Source organism: Oncorhynchus clarkii, chromosome 16, assembly GCF_045791955.1.
Source record: "Oncorhynchus clarkii lewisi isolate Uvic-CL-2024 chromosome 16, UVic_Ocla_1.0, whole genome shotgun sequence".
Classification (NCBI taxonomy): Eukaryota; Metazoa; Chordata; class Actinopteri; order Salmoniformes; family Salmonidae; genus Oncorhynchus; species Oncorhynchus clarkii.
In genome coordinates this window covers 52,209,015-52,231,172 of record NC_092162.1, presented here as the reverse complement: position 1 = coordinate 52,231,172, position 22,158 = coordinate 52,209,015, and the positions used below count along the sequence as shown (strand labels likewise).

Here is a 22,158-nt window from a genome sequence, read left to right as displayed (position 1 = left end):
CACTGATTGAGTAGTTTAAATGTAATGTTGAGCTCTCTCTCTTTCTTGTGTTTTTGGGCATACCCGTTAACAAGAGTTCTGTCCGTGGTGCTGAATGCACAGTGTACTTTTCCCTCCGTGTAGTTCATTGCATGTTTAATAATCAAAGTACCTACTAAAAGGAAAACACGGGTGTGGTTTATTTCTGTGCATGTTAAAAAAGTAAATTATGTAGCATATCTGGATGTGATTTACAGTGTGTATATATATATCTGCCAATACAGTCATACACATGATGTGTAATCCTGTAATATGATTCTGGCCTGCGATGGCAAAAATATATTCTCATGTGGCCCTCCATGGAAAATAATTGCCCAGGCCTGGTCTAGATCCACCTAGATACTACCTTGCCTAACACCTGTCATTATCTCGTCAAGTTTGAGATAATATTGTCTATTTTGGAACTTCTATTGCATTTATGGCTGTTGACATCAATATGTTGCTCCATGTTCATTAGGAGAGATTAAAAAGAAAACGCCACAATTTGCACGGAAGGCTGTAAATGTCTTACTCAGTCTTACCACATGCCCCTGGCCTCTCTTATTTGCTTATGCCTGCATTTACTGTAAAAGGAAATAAAATCATGTCAATTGGTTAAACTGGGATTAATTCTACTGAACATGTTTGAATTGACTAGTCTGGATCCTCCTTGTATTTTAGCCTTCATCTTTAGCAGTCGTACAGTGCTTAATTTCTCTCCTCTTCAAATTTCTCAGAACCAGAATTGTTCAGAATCATTTTAATTTCCAAGCCTAATGTTCCTGATCAGTTTCCATGGCAGCCAATAAACATGCTGTCCCTTCCTCCCTATTTATAGAGGAGAGAATGCAGTGCTGCTGCTGCTGAAATACCAGCATCCTTGTGAATGGAGGAGAATCAGTGAGGAGGGAGAAATGATGGAGGAGGGGAGGGGGCAGGTGGAAGAACGCCGATTTCGTCTTACACTGGAGGGTCTGTTGTTCCCCCGCCCGCCTGCTGAACACTTTAAAGCGAAGAGAACAATTGGCAGAGTCTAGAGAGCTGCCTGGATATGGGCGCAGAGCTGAGCAGTGCAGAGCTGAGCAGAGAGGAAAGGTCCGGTTGCTAACTGCATTAGCTTGAAATGTACTTTCTCAGTTCCGGCCTCTGTGGAAAAAGCACTTCAGATGGCACAAGGGGTCATTTTGTGTCCTCTGTTTTTTTTGTTTTTACATTGGAGTGTGTTGGCTAAGCCTAATTGTCTTGGTGAATAAATACTGGGGTGTTTAAGGAGATACATGGGGAAAATGGGACTGAATTTAAAACCATGAACAAGCTTGTGCCTCAGAATATGTTTTTATGTATGATTGACTCTTTTGAAGGCACGTCAATCATTGGAATTATTGCATTTATGGTCCCAATCGAAAATATTTAATGAGGAGCTTATCAAGATGCCATATCAAAGCACTGTTGTCCTAGACAGGGCCTCCTCCTCATCCATTCTGCTGTGCTTGACAAAACGTTAGCTTCACAGTCCACTTGAGTATTTGTGATATGGAAGAATGATTATGGAAGCATTTTACTCTTCCACCCTGTTGAAAATATAAGCTTTTTACTCTTCTTCCACCGTGTTGAAAATATAAGCTTTTTACTCTTCTTCCACCGTGTTGAAAATATAAGCTTTTTACTCTTCTTCCACCGTGTTGAAAATATACGCTTTTTACTCTTCTTCCACCTTGTTGAAAATATAAGCTTTTTACTCTTCTTCCACCGTGTTAAAAATATAAGCTTTTTACTCTTCTTCCACCGTGTTAAAAATATACGCTTTTTACTCTTCTTCCACCTTGTTGAAAATATAAGCTTTTTACTCTTCTTCCACCGTGTTAAAAATATACGCTTTTTACTCTTCTTCCACCTTGTTGAAAATATAAGCTTTTTACTCTTCTTCCACCGTGTTGAAAATATAAGCTTTTTACTCTTCTTCCACCGTGTTGAAAATATACGCTTTTTACTCTTCTTCCACCTTGTTGAAAATATAAGCTTTTTACTCTTCTTCCACCTTGTTGAAAATATAAGCTTTTTACTCTTCTTCCACCTTGTTGAAAATATAAGCTTTTTACTCTTCTTCCACCGTGTTGAAAATATAAGCTTTTTACTCTTCTTCCACCGTGTTGAAAATATACGCTTTTTACTCTTCTTCCACCTTGTTGAAAATATAAGCTTTTTACTCTTCTTCCACCGTGTTGAAAATATAAGCTTTTTACTCTTCTTCCACCGTGTTGAAAATATAAGTGCTGCCAGTTAATTATTTTTTCCTCGCATCCTCAATTTGAGGAGAATGGCTCCTGCGCTGGAGTGCTGTCCTTATAAACAGACTCAGGTCCTTGGTTGGATGCAGTGGCAAATATACTGGAAGATATTTGAAGAAATGGAATTGCAAAGAACACCTCGGCTATGTCCCCAATGGTAGCTTCCATGGTTTTGTGGTTCCATACAGCTTTGTGACAACTGCTGATGTAAAAAGGGCTTTATGAAATAAATCTGATTGATTGATACAGAATAGAGACGAGTAGGATGGATCTCCACTTCCCAGTTGTTTACCAAACTGATAAACCGAGTCACATATTCACACAAAGTAAAGTATTAGCTTGGATCTTAATTAGCCTGGGCTTAGATCTTTGAACACAGGCTATTTGATGTTGCCTAAGAAAGGGAGTGGTGCTGCTTTATTTCATTAAAGCCCAAAGAGATGTAATTTGGTTGGTTCTGCTTTCTCCTTCCACCCAGGCTGTGATTCATCTGCATTTAGATGAGATGAAAACATTAGACTGGGATCATTAATAAACAATAAAAACGAATAAAAGGAAGGGCAGCATCTAGGATTGAGCCGTGGGGGTGAAATGGATGCAGACCGACGGGGGGAGGGATACTGTAGGTAGGTAGACAATAAACCCTTGTCTGCATTGTTCCAAATTGGATTCTCTCCCTAACCGACACAACAACATAACCAGTTAATGTGGGTTTATATGATTGTAATTGAAAAGGAGTTAAACGTCAGATTAAATGAAGGGCCTTTTAGATCACTCACTTTAAGTTGATTCATGTGCTAACGATATAGGCCAGTGTGTTATAGATATGAATTTCTTTCGTCATAGATTTCTAGTATGGACATAGGCCTGTACTGACTGCCAACCAGTTCATCTACAAAGAAGACGAGCCTAACTTTATGTCCTTGTCAGGCATCAGTGTATTCACTCAGGATGTCAGGATTGTTAAGTGTGTGTAAACCCAACTCATTGTTTTAACTGTGGCAGAAGAAGACATACATATAGGCCTATAGTTAGACAGTGATGTCAGCTATCAGATACTTGCATCCTCCAGTGTGATTGAGTGCCATAGGTACAGTAGCTGAGAATCTGTTGACATTCACCTAGCAGCATCTCGTCAGAATGCTGATTACACACTCTGCTCCGCTTGACCTCGATAGGACATGCTGCCATGACCCCTCCCACTCCCCATGACTGATGACTCAGTGACCCCTCCAGCCCCTCTCTATCTCCTCTCCACTGCCCAAGGACATTTGTTATCTTTAGGTCCAGTGTGACAGCAGTCACAAATTAATGACAATCTGCTACAATTTCTACATATGGCCACCGGTGCTGTACTTCGATCCTGTCCTTGTCTTGATGCCTTCCACTGTGCCATGCTGTAGGGTAGGGCTGCACCTGGGTCGAATCAACAGCGGACCCGTTAGTTAGGGAGCGCCTGTATCTCTCCATCCACATAAACTCATCAATAATGCACAGGTCAATTTGCAAGTGAAAGAAGATAACCAATTGGAGTGCGTGCTGGGCAGCCAGCATGTGGGCAGAAGGTGACTGACAGTTCCTGTTGGGTAAGCATGTGGGGGGGGTTTGGCTGATGTCTGTTGTTCCTTGTGGAAAGATGGAGGAGCAGCCAGGTTATTTGTGATGTCTGCACTACAGTATGACTATGATCCATTTTTGCTGATAATGACTGCAGAAATGTACACAAAGTATGCACACCCAACTGCCTATGGCATTTTGTTTAATTTGGTCCTCTCTGAAGAGGCCGTGCATGACTGACCAGGTGAATCCAGGTAAAAGCTATGATCCCTTATTGATGTCACCTGTTAAATCCATTTCAGTCAGATGAAGGGGAGGAGACAGGTTAAAGAATGATTTCTAAGCCTTGAGACAATTGAGACATGGATTGTGTATGTGTGCCATTCAGAGGGTGAATGGGCAAGACAAAAGATTGAAGTGCCTTTGATCAGGATATGGTAGTAGGTGCCAGTCGCACCAGTTTGAATGTGCAAAGAACTGCAATGCTGCTGGGTTTTTCACTCAACAGTTTCCCGTGTGTATCAAGAATGGTCCACCACCCAAAGGACATTGAGTCATCTTGACACAACTATGAGAAGCATTGGAGTCAACATGGGCCAGCCTCCCTGTGGAACCTTTCGACACCTTTGAGAGTCCATGCCCCAACGAATTGAGGCTGTTCTGAGGACAAAGGGGGGTGGGGGGTGCAACTCAATATTAATGTTTTATACACTCAGTGTAGGTTTCATCATTATTGATCGTGACATCTAGGTTTCATCATTATTGATCGTGACTATGCGCTGTCCACTTATCATGCTAAATTTAAGGGGGCATCGCCTGAAAAACCAACTTACAGTTAGTCCTCTCCAGACTATTTCATCACTGCCCTTGTTAGTGAATCAGTGTAGTTTGAGTCTGTTTTTGTGTGTATTCCCTTCATGTTTCTCAATCAGAAAAAGACTGATACAGGTAGTAGTGATAGCAGGCTATATAACGCATGTGTACGGTTGTGTGTGCATGATATATGACTCGTGTACGGTTGTGTGTGCATGATATATGACTCGTGTACGGTTGTGTGTGCATGATATATGACGCATGTGTACTGCTGTGTGTGCAGGCTATACGACACGTGTATGGTTGTGTGTGCATGATATATGACGCATGGCTACGGTTGTGTGTGCATGATATATAATGTGTGTGTGTGGATGTATGTGCATGATATATAATGTGTGTGTACGGATTAGGGTTGCACATTTTTGGGAATATTCAGAGGTGGAAACTTTCCGTGGGAAGTAACGGGAATATATGGGAATTAACGGAAATACTGTGGGGCAAAAAAGTATTTAGTCAGCCACCAATTGTGCAAGTTCTCCCACTTAAAAAGATGAGAGAGGCCTGTAATTTTCATCATAGGTACACTTCAACTATGACAGACAAAATGAGGAAAAAAAAGATGAATTTTTATTATTTAATGAATTTATTTGCAAATTATGGTGGAAAATAAGTATTTGGTCACCTACAAACAAGCAAGATTTCTGGCTCTCACAGACCTGTAACTTCTTCTTTAAGAGGCTTCTCTGTCCTCCACTCGTTACCTGTATTAATGGCACCTGTTTGAACTTGTTATCAGTATAAAAGACACCTGTCCACAACCTCAAACAGTCACACTCCAAACTCCACTATGGCCAAGTCCAAAGAGCTGTCAAAGGACACCAGAAACAAAATTGTAGACCTGCACCAGGCTGGGACGACTGAATCTGCAATAGGTAAGCAGCTTGGTTTGAAGAAATCAACTGTGGGAGCAATTATTAGGAAATGGAAGACATACAAGACCACTGATAATCTCCCTCGATCTGGGGCTCCACGCAAGATCTCACCCCGTGGGGTCAAAATGATCACAAGAACGGTGAGCAAAAATCCCAGAACCACACGGGGGGACCTAGTGAATGACCTGCAGAGAGCTGGGACCAAAGTAACAAAGCCTACCATCAGTAACACACTACGCCGCCAGGGACTCAAATCCTGCAGTGCCAGACGTACTGGCTTAAGCAGGGGGACACATGTCCAGGCCCGTCTGAAGTTTGCTAGAGAGCATTTGGATGATCCAGAAGAAGATTGGGAGAATGTCATATGGTCAGATGAAACCAAAATATAACTTTTTTGTAAAAACTCAACTCGTCGTGTTTGGAGGACAAAGAATGCTGAGTTGCATCCAACGAACTGTGAAGCATGGGGGTGGAAACATCATGCTTTGGGGCTGTTTTTGTGCAAAGGGACCAGGACGACTGATCCATGTAAAGGAAAGAATGAATGGGGCCATGTATCGTGAGATTTTGAGTGGAAACCTCTTTCCATCAACAAGGGCATTGAAGATGAAACGTGGCTGGGTCTTTCAGCATGACAATGAGATCCCAAACACACCGCCCGGGCAACGAAGGAGTGGCTTCGTAAGAAGCATTTCAAGGTCCTGGAGTGGCCTAGCCAGTCTCCAGATCTCAACCCCATAGAAAATCTTTGGAGGGAGTTGAAAGTCCGTGTTGCCCAGCAACAGCCCCAAAACATCACTGCTCTAGAGGAGATCTGCATGGAGGAATGGGCCAAAATACCAGCAACAGTGTGTGAAAACCTTGTGAAGACTTACAGAAAACGTTTGACCTCTGTCATTGCCAACAAAGGGTATATAACAAAGTATTGAGATAAACTTTTGTTATTGACCAAATACTTATTTTCCACCAAAATTTGCAAATAAATTCATAAAAAATCCTACAGTGTGATTTTCTGGATTTTTTTTTCCTCATTTTGTCTGTCATAGTTGAAGTGTACCTATGATGAAAATTACAGGCCTCTCTCATCTTTTTAAGTGGGAGAGCTTGCACAATTGGTGGCTGACTAAATACTTTTTTGCCCCACTGTATATGATGTGTGCACATGTGTGTTGAGGATGTGTGAGACTATAAGTGCTTGTACACGCTCATACTGCAAGTGTATGGAAAGACTTAATAACAAGTTCTAAAGTGCAGTGGATGGGTCTGCTGGAGGGAAAGGCTGTACCTTAACTGTCTGTCTATTGTGTTGCCTGAAAGGCAGCTATCTGCAGCACTCTGGACCTCATTAGTGGGAGTGCCGGGCTCTCAGATCCTCTTTGCTCTGTGCTGCAACCAGAGGAGCCTCACTGACACAAGTCAAACTAACAGGATTGGAATGAATGTAGAATCATCTCTGATATAGAAATGAAGATAGGGGCCTTAACCCTTATGGTGTCATTAGTTGGTTTTTGGCCTGGGTTTGGCTCCGGTCATGGAGCCTCAGCTGGACTTCTAATGCTTAATTCATCTTTCTTAATGCTCTGTACGCATGGTGTATAGGCCTGCTGCTAAAGGCTTCTGGACCTGGTAGATGGAGTTGTTATTGTATTTTGTCTGTAGTCCTCTGTCTGCTGTGCTCTTTGCCTTAATGCAGTGACTAAAAAGGGAGAGCTACTGTAATGACTGATGTGTATCACTTTGCTGTATTGCAAATGTGCAACGACAGGCTGCCTTTGAATTTTGTCCATAGTCTCATACTCATAATAGTAAATTGTTGGCGGTTATGTTGTTTGATTTATTTACAACATAACGCTCAGCAGTCCAGACATGCATTCATTTTCTTACTGCAAGGTGTCATCCACTCCGTCAGTAGCCCATTTAGGTTGTCTCCTGACACAGACAGGGAGCCTCAGTCCACCTCTTTTGGCAACCTCTCTGATGTCTGAAGTCCGATCCGTCACATGTAACGTCTGATATCTTCCAATCTCTTTATTTTCTCCCTCTTTCACCTGTCTTAGCTGTCCATGGAATGACATGACAATCTCCCCCCCCCCCCTCTTTCTCTCTTTCTTCTTCTCCCTGTCTTTTTCTGTCAGGATGAGACTTCAGTGAGCAGTGAGGACTTTGATATGAACGACCCCACATGGATATCAGCTGATCACGGCCCTGCTTCCAACCTGAGTCCCCCGAACCGCAGAGAGAGAATGCACAGCCCACAGAACGCACACATTAAGGAGGAGGACGGTAAGAAAAAGCTACTATTGCTGCTTTCTCGCTCCTCTCTCTCTCTCTCTCTCTCTCTCTCTCTCTCTCTGTCTCTCTCTCTCTGTGTGAGCACAACACACTCATCCATATCCCCTTTCTTCAGACTTACCCATCTCTCTCTCTTTCTCTCTCTCTCTCTGTCTGTCTCTCTGACTCTCTGACTATCTCTCTCTCTCCTCTGATCTCCCCTCTCTCAGCTCTCTCTCTTTTATTTAAATGAATTCCCTCATAGGTATGGTTGGTGGGGAAATCTGAGAACTTTGAAGAAAGGGATTTGTGTACAGCTGCTATAAAGAGACAGTACAATTAGCTGTTCAACACTGTACCCACAACAACATGCACTCCTCACACTAAGTCAGTCAGTGTGTTAGTTAGGCTGGTAGAGATAAAGCTCTTTGGATTTTGATGAGAGTGGAGTGGAAAGGCCAGGGTGAAGCGAGAGAAGATGTTGGAATCAATTTCGATCACCATTCTGCTCTCTCCCTGCTTCCGGTGTGGGGGAAGGGCTACTGTTCCCATACCAGTGAGGAAGGGGGTGAACGGAGGGGGTTGGATAGAGGTATGGATAGAGCTGGGAAAAGAGGGGCAGGGAGCCTTGTAAGGTCCTCTAGACCAGCTAGAGAAGGCCTCCTGGGACAGGTTAAGCCACCACCACCACCACCTAAATGGTGCTCACCTTGTCTCTGTGTGGAGACATGACAAAAGGTTAATGTATTCTAATCCACACTCTGTAACAGCCAGTGTGTGAGTGGTACTGAGCAGGGAAACATTTGCCCCTTAATAGAAGTACCAGCGTGTTTTACTGAGCACCGTGATGTTTTTCCCGGACTCATCTTTCAGCGGGCTGAGGAGAAACAGCTTGGCTGTGGTGATTGACATGGCTTTGCCTGCTGCTGCTGTCAGGTAAATGTGTAGAGGTAATGTTCCCAGAGAGAGCCATCATTACATGTCCGCTCGCTGCCTCTTTAGCCCGGCAGCAGCAAGCAGTAGCAGATGGGACCTGGGAGCAGCATTGCACATGGCGGATGGACGCACCACCGAAAATAAGCTAATAAATCAAATGGCTAACAGCGGAGAACACCGCCAGTCGTGCTCTCTCCTTCTCTAACTTAAGGAGACAAGAATCTTATCTGCTATTCTTCAATAAGTCAAAAGTCGAAACGTCTATACAGAAAGGCTTGTTGTTAGCTAGCCATTTGTGTTGTAGCTTATAGCCTAACGTTTCCTGTCTGAGAAAATGAGATGTTTATGGGAACCTCTAATATGGCCCTCCAATAGAGAACTTTGATAGGCAACCTTGACTTGTCACTGGGAATGATTTGCCGGAGGGAGTAAACCTTCCTCCTCGCTGTCTATTTTGAACAGACTGGCTCCTCTCCCATCCATCCCATTTATCTGTTCTCTGAGGTGGGGGGGGTCACACTTTGACTCAGGGTTGTGACATATCCCAGGAGCGCCCCACAAGAGATTCTCAGGCCCAGTGCTTAAGAGTGGCTATGATTGCACTGGGGCTCCAGAGGGAACCACGAGGGGCTCCTGATGCACTGACCTCCCCAGCCTGAGAGGCTCCTCAGGTAGCTGGCTGAGCTGTGGAGTGGCCCCTCGAGGAGCTCTCACTGGAGCTGTGACTGGAATGGTCATTGGGCAAGTGTCTGTGACAACAAGATGTACGACTCTGTAGTAGGCGCTAGGCACTTCCCCCTCACCAGAGAGAAAGGGCCAACAAGACTCAGCCAATCAGACATGTCATTCAGGCGGATTACTTTGTACTTGGGTTGACATTCTTAGTAACGAAGTACACCCATTACAAGTGATTTAGGAAGTTGTCGGTTTGTTTCTGTGTGTGTTTCCTGCTTTGGATTCTTACATGAATGATGGAGCACTGCTCTACTCGTTCAGCTAGCTACTGTGATTTCCCACAGTAAAGTGGAGGACTGTACCATATAGGGAAGGTGGTGGGAAACACTATGCTATATGATGACTGGGGACTCGGACCACATGGTCCATGCGTGTAGAACTATGACTAGCTTTGAACACACACACACACACACACACACACACACACACACACACACACACACACACACACACACACACACACACACACACACACACACACACACACAGCAAGGGAAAACTGTCTGTAGGATTTAGAAACCATCTGACAGGCTGAGTAATTTCACTACATTTCCCTAAACAGTGTACACGTCCTGCTAGTGCACGTTCAGTGCATGTGACGCGCACTGTTATGTTATTTATAAAAACTCATCCTCCATTTTTTATAAAAACCCTCATGGTCAGAGCTCACAGTGCAGCCAGAAATGTGTAGAGATGACCGCACAGTGTCTAGGTCCCTGCTTCCCACCCTGGAGGCAGAGAGAGCAGACCACAATACAACCACCTCACTGCTGCAGCCTCTAGCCCAGTGGCACACATGGCCTAAGGTGTTTGAAGTCACTGAAAGTAGGCCAGTTGAAAATGACAGGATGACTTTGACCTGCCTCACCTCGAGCTACACGATCCAGGTCAACTGTTAAAGAAAATAAATAGATGACAATGACAATGCTGCATTATCTAATAGTCAGCATAATGAGCTGGGAAGGAACGTGGCAAAATATTGTATGGACGACTGGAATATAGTGTTTTGAAACAGTTTAGGTAGTGGTACCACTGCTGCTTCAAAACACTCTAATGGGACCAGACCTAATCAGACCTAGCTAATACTTGTTATAAGCCCCACAGACTTCTTCACATCAGTAGTGAAAGAAGCTAACAGAAGAACACTGTATGTATTATTGGGGAAAATAGATGATGCCTCAATAACTGTCTGTCCCTGACCGTAGTACTGGGCTAAAGACAGATGCAGGCTAGGAGGCTTTCAGAATAAACCTGCCTCTATTAGGTTGAGAAGAACAGTGGATACATCCCAAATGGCCCCATATTCCCAAATAGTGCACTACCTTGGACAAGAGTCCAGGGAGTAGGGTGCCAAATGGGATGAAACCGGTATTTCTACTGTTGCAAGTAAGGGGAGGGGCTAAAAATGGTGCCGGTAATAATGTGATAACCTAAAGGAAATACTATTAAATATTCAGCGTCATTAACATATGACATTTCCCAGTGTGTTCCATTTGATTGTGTGTGTGTGTGTTTGCCAAGTTCATCTCGTGGATTTGTGGCTCGGATTCCACGCAGGCACGAGAGGGAGGCTGCAGAGAGAAGATAAAAAATCCTCTTCAGATGAATTATAGGAGATGACCAGGATAGGAGGAGTATGCTGTTATTTTGTCCAGTTTGATTACACCTCCACCTTCCCCCAAATTCACGGGCTCCTGAGAGATGCCAACAACCATAAATGTGTGTGATCATGCGAATGTTGTGGGAGCATGACTACCACTAGTTGTGTTTGTGCAGAGGAAGAAGGCTTTCTGCTGAGCTAGGGCCACCCCCCCCCCCCCCCTCCCAACACACACACACAAAAATAATAAGGCAAGTAAATTAATTATTACAAGCTAAAGCTCACTCGCAGGGAGAGAGACAGGTAACAATTTGTTTTGTTTATAGGAATGAATACCAGCTGTGATTGAGAGCCTGCCTGTTGGCATATTTATAATCCGTGTTTTTCTCTGGGAAACTGCAATTAGGTAGCTGACTTTAAGCAGACCCAGCGTCTCAACCTGGTCTTAATGAGGTAGTAGTGACTAGCTGGACGCTGCCTCAGAATGTTGTGACTCCCTCCGGCTGGCTGCACAGGAGGCCATGGGGATAGAGAGGTTGGAGTCCTCCATCTGCTTTCCTCCCCCTGCTTGCTAACTACTAAGCTCTTCCCAGAAAACCAGTCTCATTCCCTGGCTGAGTACAAGGTGTGTGTGCTGCCTGAGAGTGTGTGCGTTTTTTAAGACCTTGGGATCACTCCCACCCATGTCTCATATTGTTTTATGGGAGGGTAGAAGGGTGCATTTCAGAGAACTGGCGTAAAGGTTGCCCCATAAATCCCCAAATTCTGAAATCAGATAAGGATGGAGCGACGAAGTGTGTTTGTTTTTCTACAAGGTGGTTCCTCAGCAGCATGCAGTGACCAGAGGTATTGCGACAGCTCCTTCAGCCTCAGCAGGCCAACGTCGGCAACAACAAAATAAGGGTTCAGAGCAGTTCAGCACCCTTTCATAGCCGTCATTGGGTTTGTGTGAAATAGCTGTCCATTTCACACAACTAAGCTTGCTATGTGTGACTAGAGTCAAAGATGTCATGGCTAGACGTTAAGCTGCTACCTGCAGTACACACAATACAGTGCAGTGCAGTTGTAAGGAAGTGGCCTATTGTGTAATAACATCTAATTAAATTATAATTATTGAATATTAAATATTATTTACAGTGCACCACCTGTATGTTCTTATTCCGCAAGTAACAATCAGTGCAGTGCTGTACAGTACAGTGTATTACAACAGTATTGTACAATAAAGTGCAGTGAGTGACCGGGTCTACCTACCTGCACTAATGGAGATATTCTATTGTGTTTGTCGGTCTTAACACCAATGATGGTGTACATCCTATCCTTCCACAGTGGGGAATAGGAACGACAGCAGAGTAGATCCAGAGCTGACAAGATGAGACAGATGTTTCCAAGAGAGGGATAAAATGAGATCACTCAGGAACCCAGCTGCCAGGTTAGGCCTACTACACCTCCTATGGACGTGGACAGAAGGGTTAAACCCATCCCACCACCTGCCTCACAGCCCCGGCTTCAGATCATCATCTAGCGTAACACCCTCTCGTACGTACGCACAGCTAGGTCAAAGGCTGTGTGCAAGGTGAAGTTGGGAGGAACTCTGGGTCACAACACTGACAAGCCCTCCATAGGCCTGAAGGTTAGCTTGGTCTCGTACATATATTTACACTTTGCATACTGCACTTTCCCTTGATCCCTGAATAATCAAATACATCTCATCAATTCAAATATTAGTGTTAGAAATCCTTTCATCTATGTAATTTCTTTTAGCTTTCCTTGATAACACACAGGGCAGGACAATGCTCTCTGGATGTAGACCCTAGTGCTTTCTCCTCTCTTCCTTTCTCTCTCGCCATGCTTTTCCTGTTTGTCTCCTGTAAAGGAGCTTTAGTCTGCATGTTTCCCTTACCCAACCTTCTGGGACCCCCGCCACCACCCCCTCCCCTGCAGTGCTGCTGCCTGATCCCCTGCCTGCTGCCTTCTCCGTGGGCTTTGGGCTTTTGTTGGAGGGTAATGAGATCAGATAAAGCTCTCTTCAACTCCGGCTCTAGCCCTGGCCCACAGTATCCTACACTCCAGTCACTCACAGCCACAGCCTGATACTGGAGGAGGGGAGGGACTCCGGGAGAGAGAGTTGTGCAGTGTGGCGTAGTGCTGTGCTGAACTCAATGGGCTGGCCATGGAGGGAGGCAAGGAAGACAGGGCTGGGCCTGAGGTGGCACTGGGACTGGGCACTGCTGAGGAGAGATGCTGCCACATGATGACTTAGTCAACATATTGCTTACTAACCAGGCTAATGTCCTTCGTCATCAGAAATACAGTATCATTAATATCAGGCACAATTATAGGCTGAATAGGTAAAATTTCCAAATCCTTTGGTTTTACCAAAATACTCCCAACATGGCCACTTCCACTTGGCTATTTGTGCCTAAAATTGATTACTGTCAGAAGAGGGAGTGAAAGTGTTCCTTCCCAGCTCATTTTGACCAACCCTGAGGTTATAATTTACACTGTACACAGTTTTCTGACCCTGACAGTGATTTATGATTTTATTTTTACATTCATGGGTCAACTCCATTTTCTCATTCTCCTAACCCTCAACCCCACTCTTTTATGTCCCTTCCAGCCTTGAGGATATTGCCTTGCTGTGTTGGGCTGGTTGATGGCGGGAGAATGGAGGGGGAGTCTGGGCTGGGGCTGCATGAGGCTGGGGAGTGTGTGAGCTTTAGTCTGCCTGCTCCAGGGACAAGCACTCCCAGATGATGGATGGATGTGACTCTGTGCACAATGTACTGCGCTAGGCTAACCCGAGACATTGAGGGTATTTCCCAATACTACCGTTCTCCGAGGACGTTCTCTTGAGTACGTTATTGTGAGGATGAGGTTGTACAGAATGCATTTGAGAAGCACTACCCCCTCCAGTGCTACTGCATTTCCTTTCACCAATACAGACATCATGAGAACTACATAAAGCAAACACAAGCTTGTAACTTCATAGTTAGCAGCTAGCTACAGTGCCTTGAGAAAGTATTCATACCCCTTGACTTATTCAACATTTTGTTGTGTTAAAATGGAATACAGAAATATTTAATTTACATAAGTATTCTGACCCCTGGGTCAATACTTTGTAGAACCACTTTTGGCAGCCATTACAGCTTTGAGTCTTTCTGTTTACACAAATGGATTGTGTAACATTTGCCCATTATTCTTTTCAAAATTCTTCAAGCTTTGTACAGTTGGTTGGTAATCATTGCTAGACAACCATTTTCAGGCCTTGCCATAGATTTTCAAGTAGATTTTAAGTCAAAACTGTAACTCGGACACTGCGGCGACACCTGTGACGGGCCGGGCACAGTGCACGCTAACCAAGGTCGCCAGGTGCACGGTATTTCCTCCGACACATTGGTGCGGCTGGCTTCCGGGTTGGATGTGCGCTGTGTTAAGAAGCAGTGCGGCTTGGTTGGGTTGTGTTTCGGAGGACGCATGACTTTCGACCTTCGTCTCTCCCAAGCCCGTACGGGAGTTGTAGCGATGAGATAAGATAGTAACTACTAACAATTGGATACCATGAAATTGGGGAGAAAAAAAGGGGGTAACATTTTTTTTTTAATTATAATAATGTTGATAAACATAATTCCACTTTGGCATTATGGGGTATTGTGTGTAGGTCAGTAAGTCATACTTTGATTTGGACTCGTTTCCTGCTCCAATTTGCTCCAATTTGCGTGCTCAGAGCATAGTAATATGCATATTGAGAAACAACAAACTCAGTCAGAAAGTTAGCTACACAGTCTGGCACTACACACAGTCCCCTCCCTTTCCTGATCCTGTCAGACACTCTTTAGGCTATGTGTTAATAGTTGTCTCCTGTTTTTCTCTTGCTTAGAGCTCAGTCATAGACATAGGTCTAAATAAAGTTAGTGTGCAGTGTAATATCAGTATTATATGTCTGTGATGCTATGTGTTTCCTTATCTATTGTCAATTAAACTACTTAAAGATATCTTGCCCAAGATGATGGCAAACTTAGAGAGCAATGTTTATGGACAATGTGGAGAAATTGCACGTACAGTGGGGCAAAAAAGTATTTAGTCAGCCACCAATTGTGCAAGTTCTCCCACTTAAAAAGATGAGAGAGGCCTGTAATTTTCATCATAGGTACACTTCAACTATGACAGACAAAATGAGAAAAAAAATCCAGAAAATCACATTGTAGGATTTTTTATGAATTTATTTGCAAATTATGGTGGAAAATAAGTATTTGGTCACCTACAAACAAGCAAGATTTCTGGCTCTCACAGACCTGTAACTTCTTCTTTAAGAGGCTCCTCTGTCCTCCACTCATTACCTGTATTAATGGCACTTGTTTGAACTTGTTATCAGTATAAAAGACACCTGTCCACAACCTCAAACAGTCACACTCCAAACTCCACTATGGCCAAGACCAAAGAGCTGTCAAAGGACACCAGAAACAAAATTGTAGACCTGCACCAGGCTGGGACGACTGAATCTGCAATAGGTAAGCAGCTTGGTTTGAAGAAATCAACTGTGGGAGCAATTATTAGGAAATGGAAGACATACAAGACCACTGATAGTCTCCCTCGATCTGGCGCTCCACGCAAGATCTCACCCCGTGGGGTCAAAATGATCACAAGAACGGTGAGCAAAAATCCCAGAACCAAACGGGGGGACCTAGTGAATGACCTGCAGAGAGCTGGGACCAAAGTAACTAAGCCTACCATCAGCAAGGGCATTGAAGATGTAACGTGGCTGGGTCTTTCAGCATGACAATGATCCCAAACACACCACCCGGACAACGAAGGAGTGGCTTCGTAAGAAGCATTTCAAGGTCCTGGAATGGCCTAGCCAGTCTCCAGATCTCAACCCCATAGAAAATCTTTGGAGGGAGTTGAAAGTCTGTGTTGCCCAGCAACAGCCCCCAAACATCACTGCTCTAGAGGAGATCTGCATGGAGGAATGGGCCAAAATACCAGCAACAGTGTGTGAAAACCTTGTGAAGACTTACAGAAAACGTTTGACCTCTGTCATTGCCAACAAAGGGTATATAAAAAAGTATTGAGATAAACTTTTGTTATTGACCAAATACTTATTCTCCACCATAATTTGCAAATAAATTCATTAAAAATCCTACAATGTGATTTTCTGGATTTTTTTTTCTTCTCATTTTGTCTGTCAATAGTGTACCTATGATGAAAATTACAGGCCTCCCTCATCTTTTTAAGTGGGAGAACTTGCACAATTGGTGGCTGACTAATTACTTTTTTGCCCCACTGTATACATTGGAAACATGTGAATAATGGTTTTGACTCTGAGTGTCTGGCTGGCATGACACAAGTACAGGACCAAGTGTTAATCCCTTATGTCTCTGCTTTCAACATCAAGCATTTTGAAGGCCTAATGGTTGTGTATCTATTGTTAGACTGAGTGTCTACAGAGATGCTCCTCTGCTTATTGTTAAACATCTTTTGGAGTAGTATTTGTACTGAAAACAAGCTTCAGAAAAACAAGACAATGCTGGTGGTTGGCCTTGAACTCGACAGTGTAACACAGAGGAGGAGGAGGAGGGTTGGTGGGGGTTTGTGGCGGTAGAGAACAGGTTGGGACTGGGTGGCTGTGGGGGTTTTATGTGTGTGTGTTTTATGAAAAGTCCTTCGCCTGGTGTAAAAGGAAGATAGGAGACGCCAGCAGCATGCTGTAATCTTGGCTGTGTGATTGGGAGGGGGAGAGCACGCAGCCACAGAATGCCAGCACTTAACTCCCAGAACGAAGCTCAGTGGCTGGTACTGCCTCCATCTTGTACAAGAGAGCATTAAACACAATGAGAACAAAGGTCAGAAGGTCACACACAGACAGACAGACAGTTCTCCTCTCCTCTGGTGCTGTATGTTCCTATCCCCCCTCATGAAACAACACACACAACCACAAAAACAAGAATAACACAGCCAACTGTTCTTTTAAATTGAGTTTGCTTGCATCTACTTTATTGTTGTGTTGGTCTGTGTAACATTAAAACTTTAGCTGGCTAAAGCACAGACCAGATCTACGTCTTGATTGCGGTCATGCAGTTTTACAGCAGGCCATAAAGTGTTAATAATCTGTAGTTCAGGGAGGAAGGTGCTGGCTGTAAGGCTGTAAAGGTGCTATTCGAGTGGGCTGCTGTTAATGGACCGTTGAGGACCAAAATAATGGGCTCGACACAGCGCCCTGTGGCCACCACTGAATAACATGCTGGCTCACACAGTGAATACTAAACACCTCTTTCAAGGGTGAACCCTCGGACATGGGATAATTACACTCACCGATATGAGCTTTACTCTTTGCTTTTACTTAATAGCCTACATCAGTGATTTTAAGGAAGGTAGGAAAGGCTTGGTTGGAACAAAATAGGTTGTTTGTTTGTTGTGTTTATATAGGTTTAGACCCAGAGCATAGCCTAATCATACTTTCCTTTGTTTCCAGCAGTGTGTGGCTGTGTTAGTGATACCTACCTCAGTCCCCTTCCTATTGTTATTCATAAGGCTAGAAAACCCCCATCGGCTATTAGCCCAGAGAAGCTGAGAAGTGAAGAGTCTTTGTGCAGTGCTTCACTGCCAAATAATGGGCCACTCCTGACTCCTCCTCCTCCTGCGCCAGTATCGATAACCAGCAGCCCCCCCACCCCATCAGCACCACCTCCCCTCCCCCATCCAGCAGCCAGTCAGCCCAGCCACCTACCCTGCCTCTGCCTGCCCCAGCCTCCCAGATTACAAGTGACAAAGCTCAGACACATCCCCATCACAGGCTCAACACAACAGGGGCAGCCTCCCCTCGTTTGTCTCTCTCCATTCCCTTTCAGTCCCCTTTTCTATGAGGCAGGCCTTCAATGGACCAATTGCATGATCTACAGTGAGCTCTATGCGTTGGCTACTGTGTGGATTATAGCCTAGTGCCATTGTCAATATTATTAGTAAGAGAAGAACTCTGAAAAGATGCGAGCGCTTGTATAGTTTTACGGATCCATGAGTGTCGTCTCAGAACATGGCTCCTGTTAACGAGGTGCTGTCTGTAGGAACGCTGTTAACACCAGAGATGTGTTCTCTTCTCTTCTGTGCCTTCCTCTAATGTTAATCACGGGGTTGGGTCTCTCTCTCTCACTCTCTCTTTCTCTCACCTATTTAGTGCTGCATGAGGGCTGCCTGTCATGGTAGCCTCCTCTGCTCACCTCCTCCTCTCATTACCCCCACTATCTATTGCTGGTTGGGTGGACAATAAAGCCTGCTCCTCAGTACCTGCTGGCCTGTCTTACTGTATGAACATGTCATTGGACAACTAATTTTGTGAATGTTTCACTCCTTGACATATAGTACCAGTCAAAAGTTTGGACACACCTACTCAGTTCAGTTTTTTTTTTTTTTTTTTTTTACTATTTTCTACATTGTAGAGTAATAGTGAAGACTTCAAAACTATGAAATAAAACATATGGAATCATGTAGTAATCAAAAAAGTGTTAAACAAATGTAAATATATTTATATTTGAGATTCTTCAAAGTAGCCACCCTTTGGCTTGGTGACAGCTTTGCTCACTTGGCATTCTCTCAACTAGCTTCACCTGGAATGCTTTTCCAACAGTCTTGAAGGATTTCCCACATATGCTGAGCACTTGTTGGCTGCTTTTCCTTCACTCTGCATTACAACTCATCCCAAACCATCTCAATTTGGTTGAGGTCAGGTGATCGTGGAGGCCAGGTCATCTGATGCAGCACTCCATCACTCTCCTTCTTGGTCCGATAGCCCTCACACACCCTGGAGGTGTGTTTGGTCATTGTCCTGTTGAAAAACAAATGATAATCCCACAAAATGTAAACTAGATGGGATGGTGTATCGTTGTGGTAGCCATGTTTGTTAAATGTGCCTTGAGTTCTAAATAAATCACGACAGTGTCACCAGCAAAGCACCATCACACCTCCTCCTCCATACTTCACAGTGGGAACCACGCATGCGGAGATCATCCGTTCACCTACTCTGCGTCTCACAAAGACACGGCAGTTGGAACCAAAAATCACAAATTTGGACTCATCAGACCAAAGGACAGATTTCTACCGGTCTAATGTCCATTGCTCATGTTTCTTGGCCCAAGCAAGTCTCTTATTATTATTGGTGTCCTTTAGTAGTGGTTTCTTGCCGGCATTTCGACCCTGAAGGCCTGATTCACGCAGTCTCTTCTGAACAGTTGATGTTGAGATGTGTTTGTTACTTGAACTCTGAAGCATTTATTTTTTGGGCTGCAATTTCTGAGGCTGGTAATTCTAATGAACTTATCCTCTGCAGCAGAGGTAACTCTGGGTCTTCCATTCCTGTGGCAGTCCTCATGAGAGCACGTTTTATCATAGCGCTTGAAGGTTTTTGCGACTGCACTTGAAGAAACCTTCGAAGTTCTTGACATTTTCCGGATTGACTGACCTTCATGTCTTAAAGTAATGATGGACTGTTGTTTCTCTTTGCTTATTTCAGCTGTTCTTGCCATAATATGGACTTGGTCTTTTACCAAATAGGGTTATCTTCTGTATACCACCCCTACCTTGTCACAACACAACTGATTGGCTCAAACGCATTAAGAAGGAAAGAAATTCCACAAATTTTATTTTAACAAGGCACACCTGTTAATTGAAATGCTTTCCAGGTGACTACCTCATGAGGCTGGTTGAGAGAATGCCAAGAGTGTGCAAAGCTGTCATCAAGGCAAAGGGTGGATACTTTGAAGAATCTCAAATATAAAATATATTTTGATTTATTTAACACTTTATTGGTTATTACATGATTCCATTTGTGTTATTTCATAGTTTTGATGTATTCACTATTATTCTACAATGTAGAAAATAGTAAAATAAAGAAAAACCCGTGAATGAGTAGGTGTGTCCAAACTTTTGACTGGTACTGTAGCTGTCTTGTATCTGAATCTCCTGTCAATCCCAATCATCACCAGAATACATGTGATCACTGAGCGGCACACATTAACATACACATCCAGTCAGACCTTCTATGCTCTCTCTCTACTTAACTATCAGAGCACACACACACACTCCCAATGCTGTTTCCTGGCTGTCCATTCTGCCCTCCTTTGTGTAGGATCTCTCTCCACTGCTTCCCGAGCCACCAGAGGGAAATGTTTATCCCCTTGTTTTCCTCTGGCTGTGAGGTCAGGTTGGACAACTGAGGTAGAGGGTGGGTGTGTGTGTGTGTGTGTGTGTGTGTGTGTGTGTGTGTGTGTGTGTGTGTGTGTGTGTGTGTGTGTGTGTGTGTGTGTGTGTGTGTGCGCGTGCGCGTGTGCGTGCGTGGGCGTGTGTGTATGTGACTGGCATTGTGTATGCTGGGCTTGGAGACCGTGTGTGGGAGCGGGGCCGGGTGGGGCTCTACAGTCTGGCCCTTTGTGTGGCTGCTGTGTAGGAGGGAGAGCAGGAACGAGGGTCTCTCTCTCTCTCGCTCCTCTCTTCCTCAGCATTGTCTTACACCTCTCAAGGCCAGAGACAACACAATGCTGCAGGCAGGGCCTCAGACAGCCCAGCACAGCTCAGTGGGAGAGACATTGAGAGGGGGAGGACTGTGAAAGGATACACTGACAGAGGGAGGAAGGAGGAGACAGAGGAATACAGTGAGGGAAAGGGAGGGAGGACTGACGGGATTCACTGAGCAAGGGAGGAGGAGAGAGTAAGGAACGACTAAAAGGATACAGTGTGAGACAGGCCTAAATGGTAAGAAAGTGAGCCAGAGGCAGGACTAAAAAGATACTGTGAGAACGCCATAACCAAACAAAGGATAGTGTATGTATGCCAGTCACTCCATAAATAAACCATTATAGTTCTGTCTTACCGTTTGGTTATTATTGAGGAAGAATTTAGGGCCCTTACTAAATCAAAAAAATCCCCAACTGGCTATCCAGTCAAAAACATTAGCCTAGACACCAGGCTATTGCCTCTTGAATGAAATAAATAGAAAGTCAACAATGCCAATATGTTGCCTCGATAGCGTGGGAAGTCTTGTTTTCCCCTTCTCCTGGGAATCTGTCTGTCAGCCTACCTGAATAAACACCCTACGCCTGCTCCATTATTGGCCTAGAATTGCCATTTTACAATATGCCTACAACTGACTGATACAACGGCCCCTGGTGACTAGGTTTAAAGTCCAGGTAGCAGATAATGGACCTTATCAGTATGTAGTTGGTGCTGTATATTAATGGCTTCTAACATGAAAAATCATTTGTTAGTTTACAATTGTATAATTTTATACTCCCCGCATATAAAAACCACGAACACTGCTGGAAAGTCCCAAACGCAAGATGGTAATTTCTATGACTGCAGGTAGCCTATTGGTTAGAGCGTTGGGCCGGTTGCCGGAAGATTGCTAGATCGAATCCCTGAGCTGACAAGGTAAAAATTTGTCGTTCTGCCCCTGAACAAGGCAGTTAACCCGCTGTTTCCCCGGTAGGCCATCATTGTAAATAAGAATCATTTGTTCTTAGATAAATAAAAAATGACTCACACAGTGGAGGAACATATTGCCAGTAGCCAACTAAACATGCTAAGCTCGTGTGTACCAAATAGCACTTCACTTTTTAGTATGGAAACCTTCTGTGTGGATTTTTCTACTATATTCACAACATATTGACACTATTTCTGTCACGGGCATTGTAAGAAGTGGACCAAACTGCAACGTGGTGAGCGTACATATTCCCTTTATTTATAGAAAATGACCGTGACGCTTAACTTCGGCTATAATACCTCTAACAAAGTCAACTACCCACACTGAAAGGAGGGGAAAAAGGGCTACCTAAATATGATTCCCATGCAGAGACAACGATAGACAGCTGTCCCTGATTCGAGAACCATACCTGGCCAAAACATAGAAATAAAGAAACATAGAAAACAAAACATAGAATGCCCACCCCACATCACACCCTGACCTAACCAAATAGAGAAATAAAACGGCTCTCTAAGGTCACAGGGCGTGACAATTTCAATCAAA

General features: G+C 44.1%; 1 protein-coding gene across 1 annotated transcript in view; it reads left to right on the top strand.

The window, feature by feature from the left end:
• Positions 1-22,158, top strand: part of LOC139368696 (nucleolar protein 4-like) — a 135,683-nt gene that overhangs the window by 75,355 nt on the left and 38,170 nt on the right. The window contains exon 5 of the mRNA XM_071107900.1: positions 7,744-7,891. Within this exon, the coding sequence (XP_070964001.1) occupies positions 7,744-7,891 (148 nt within the window). The remainder of the gene's footprint in view (positions 1-7,743; positions 7,892-22,158) is intronic.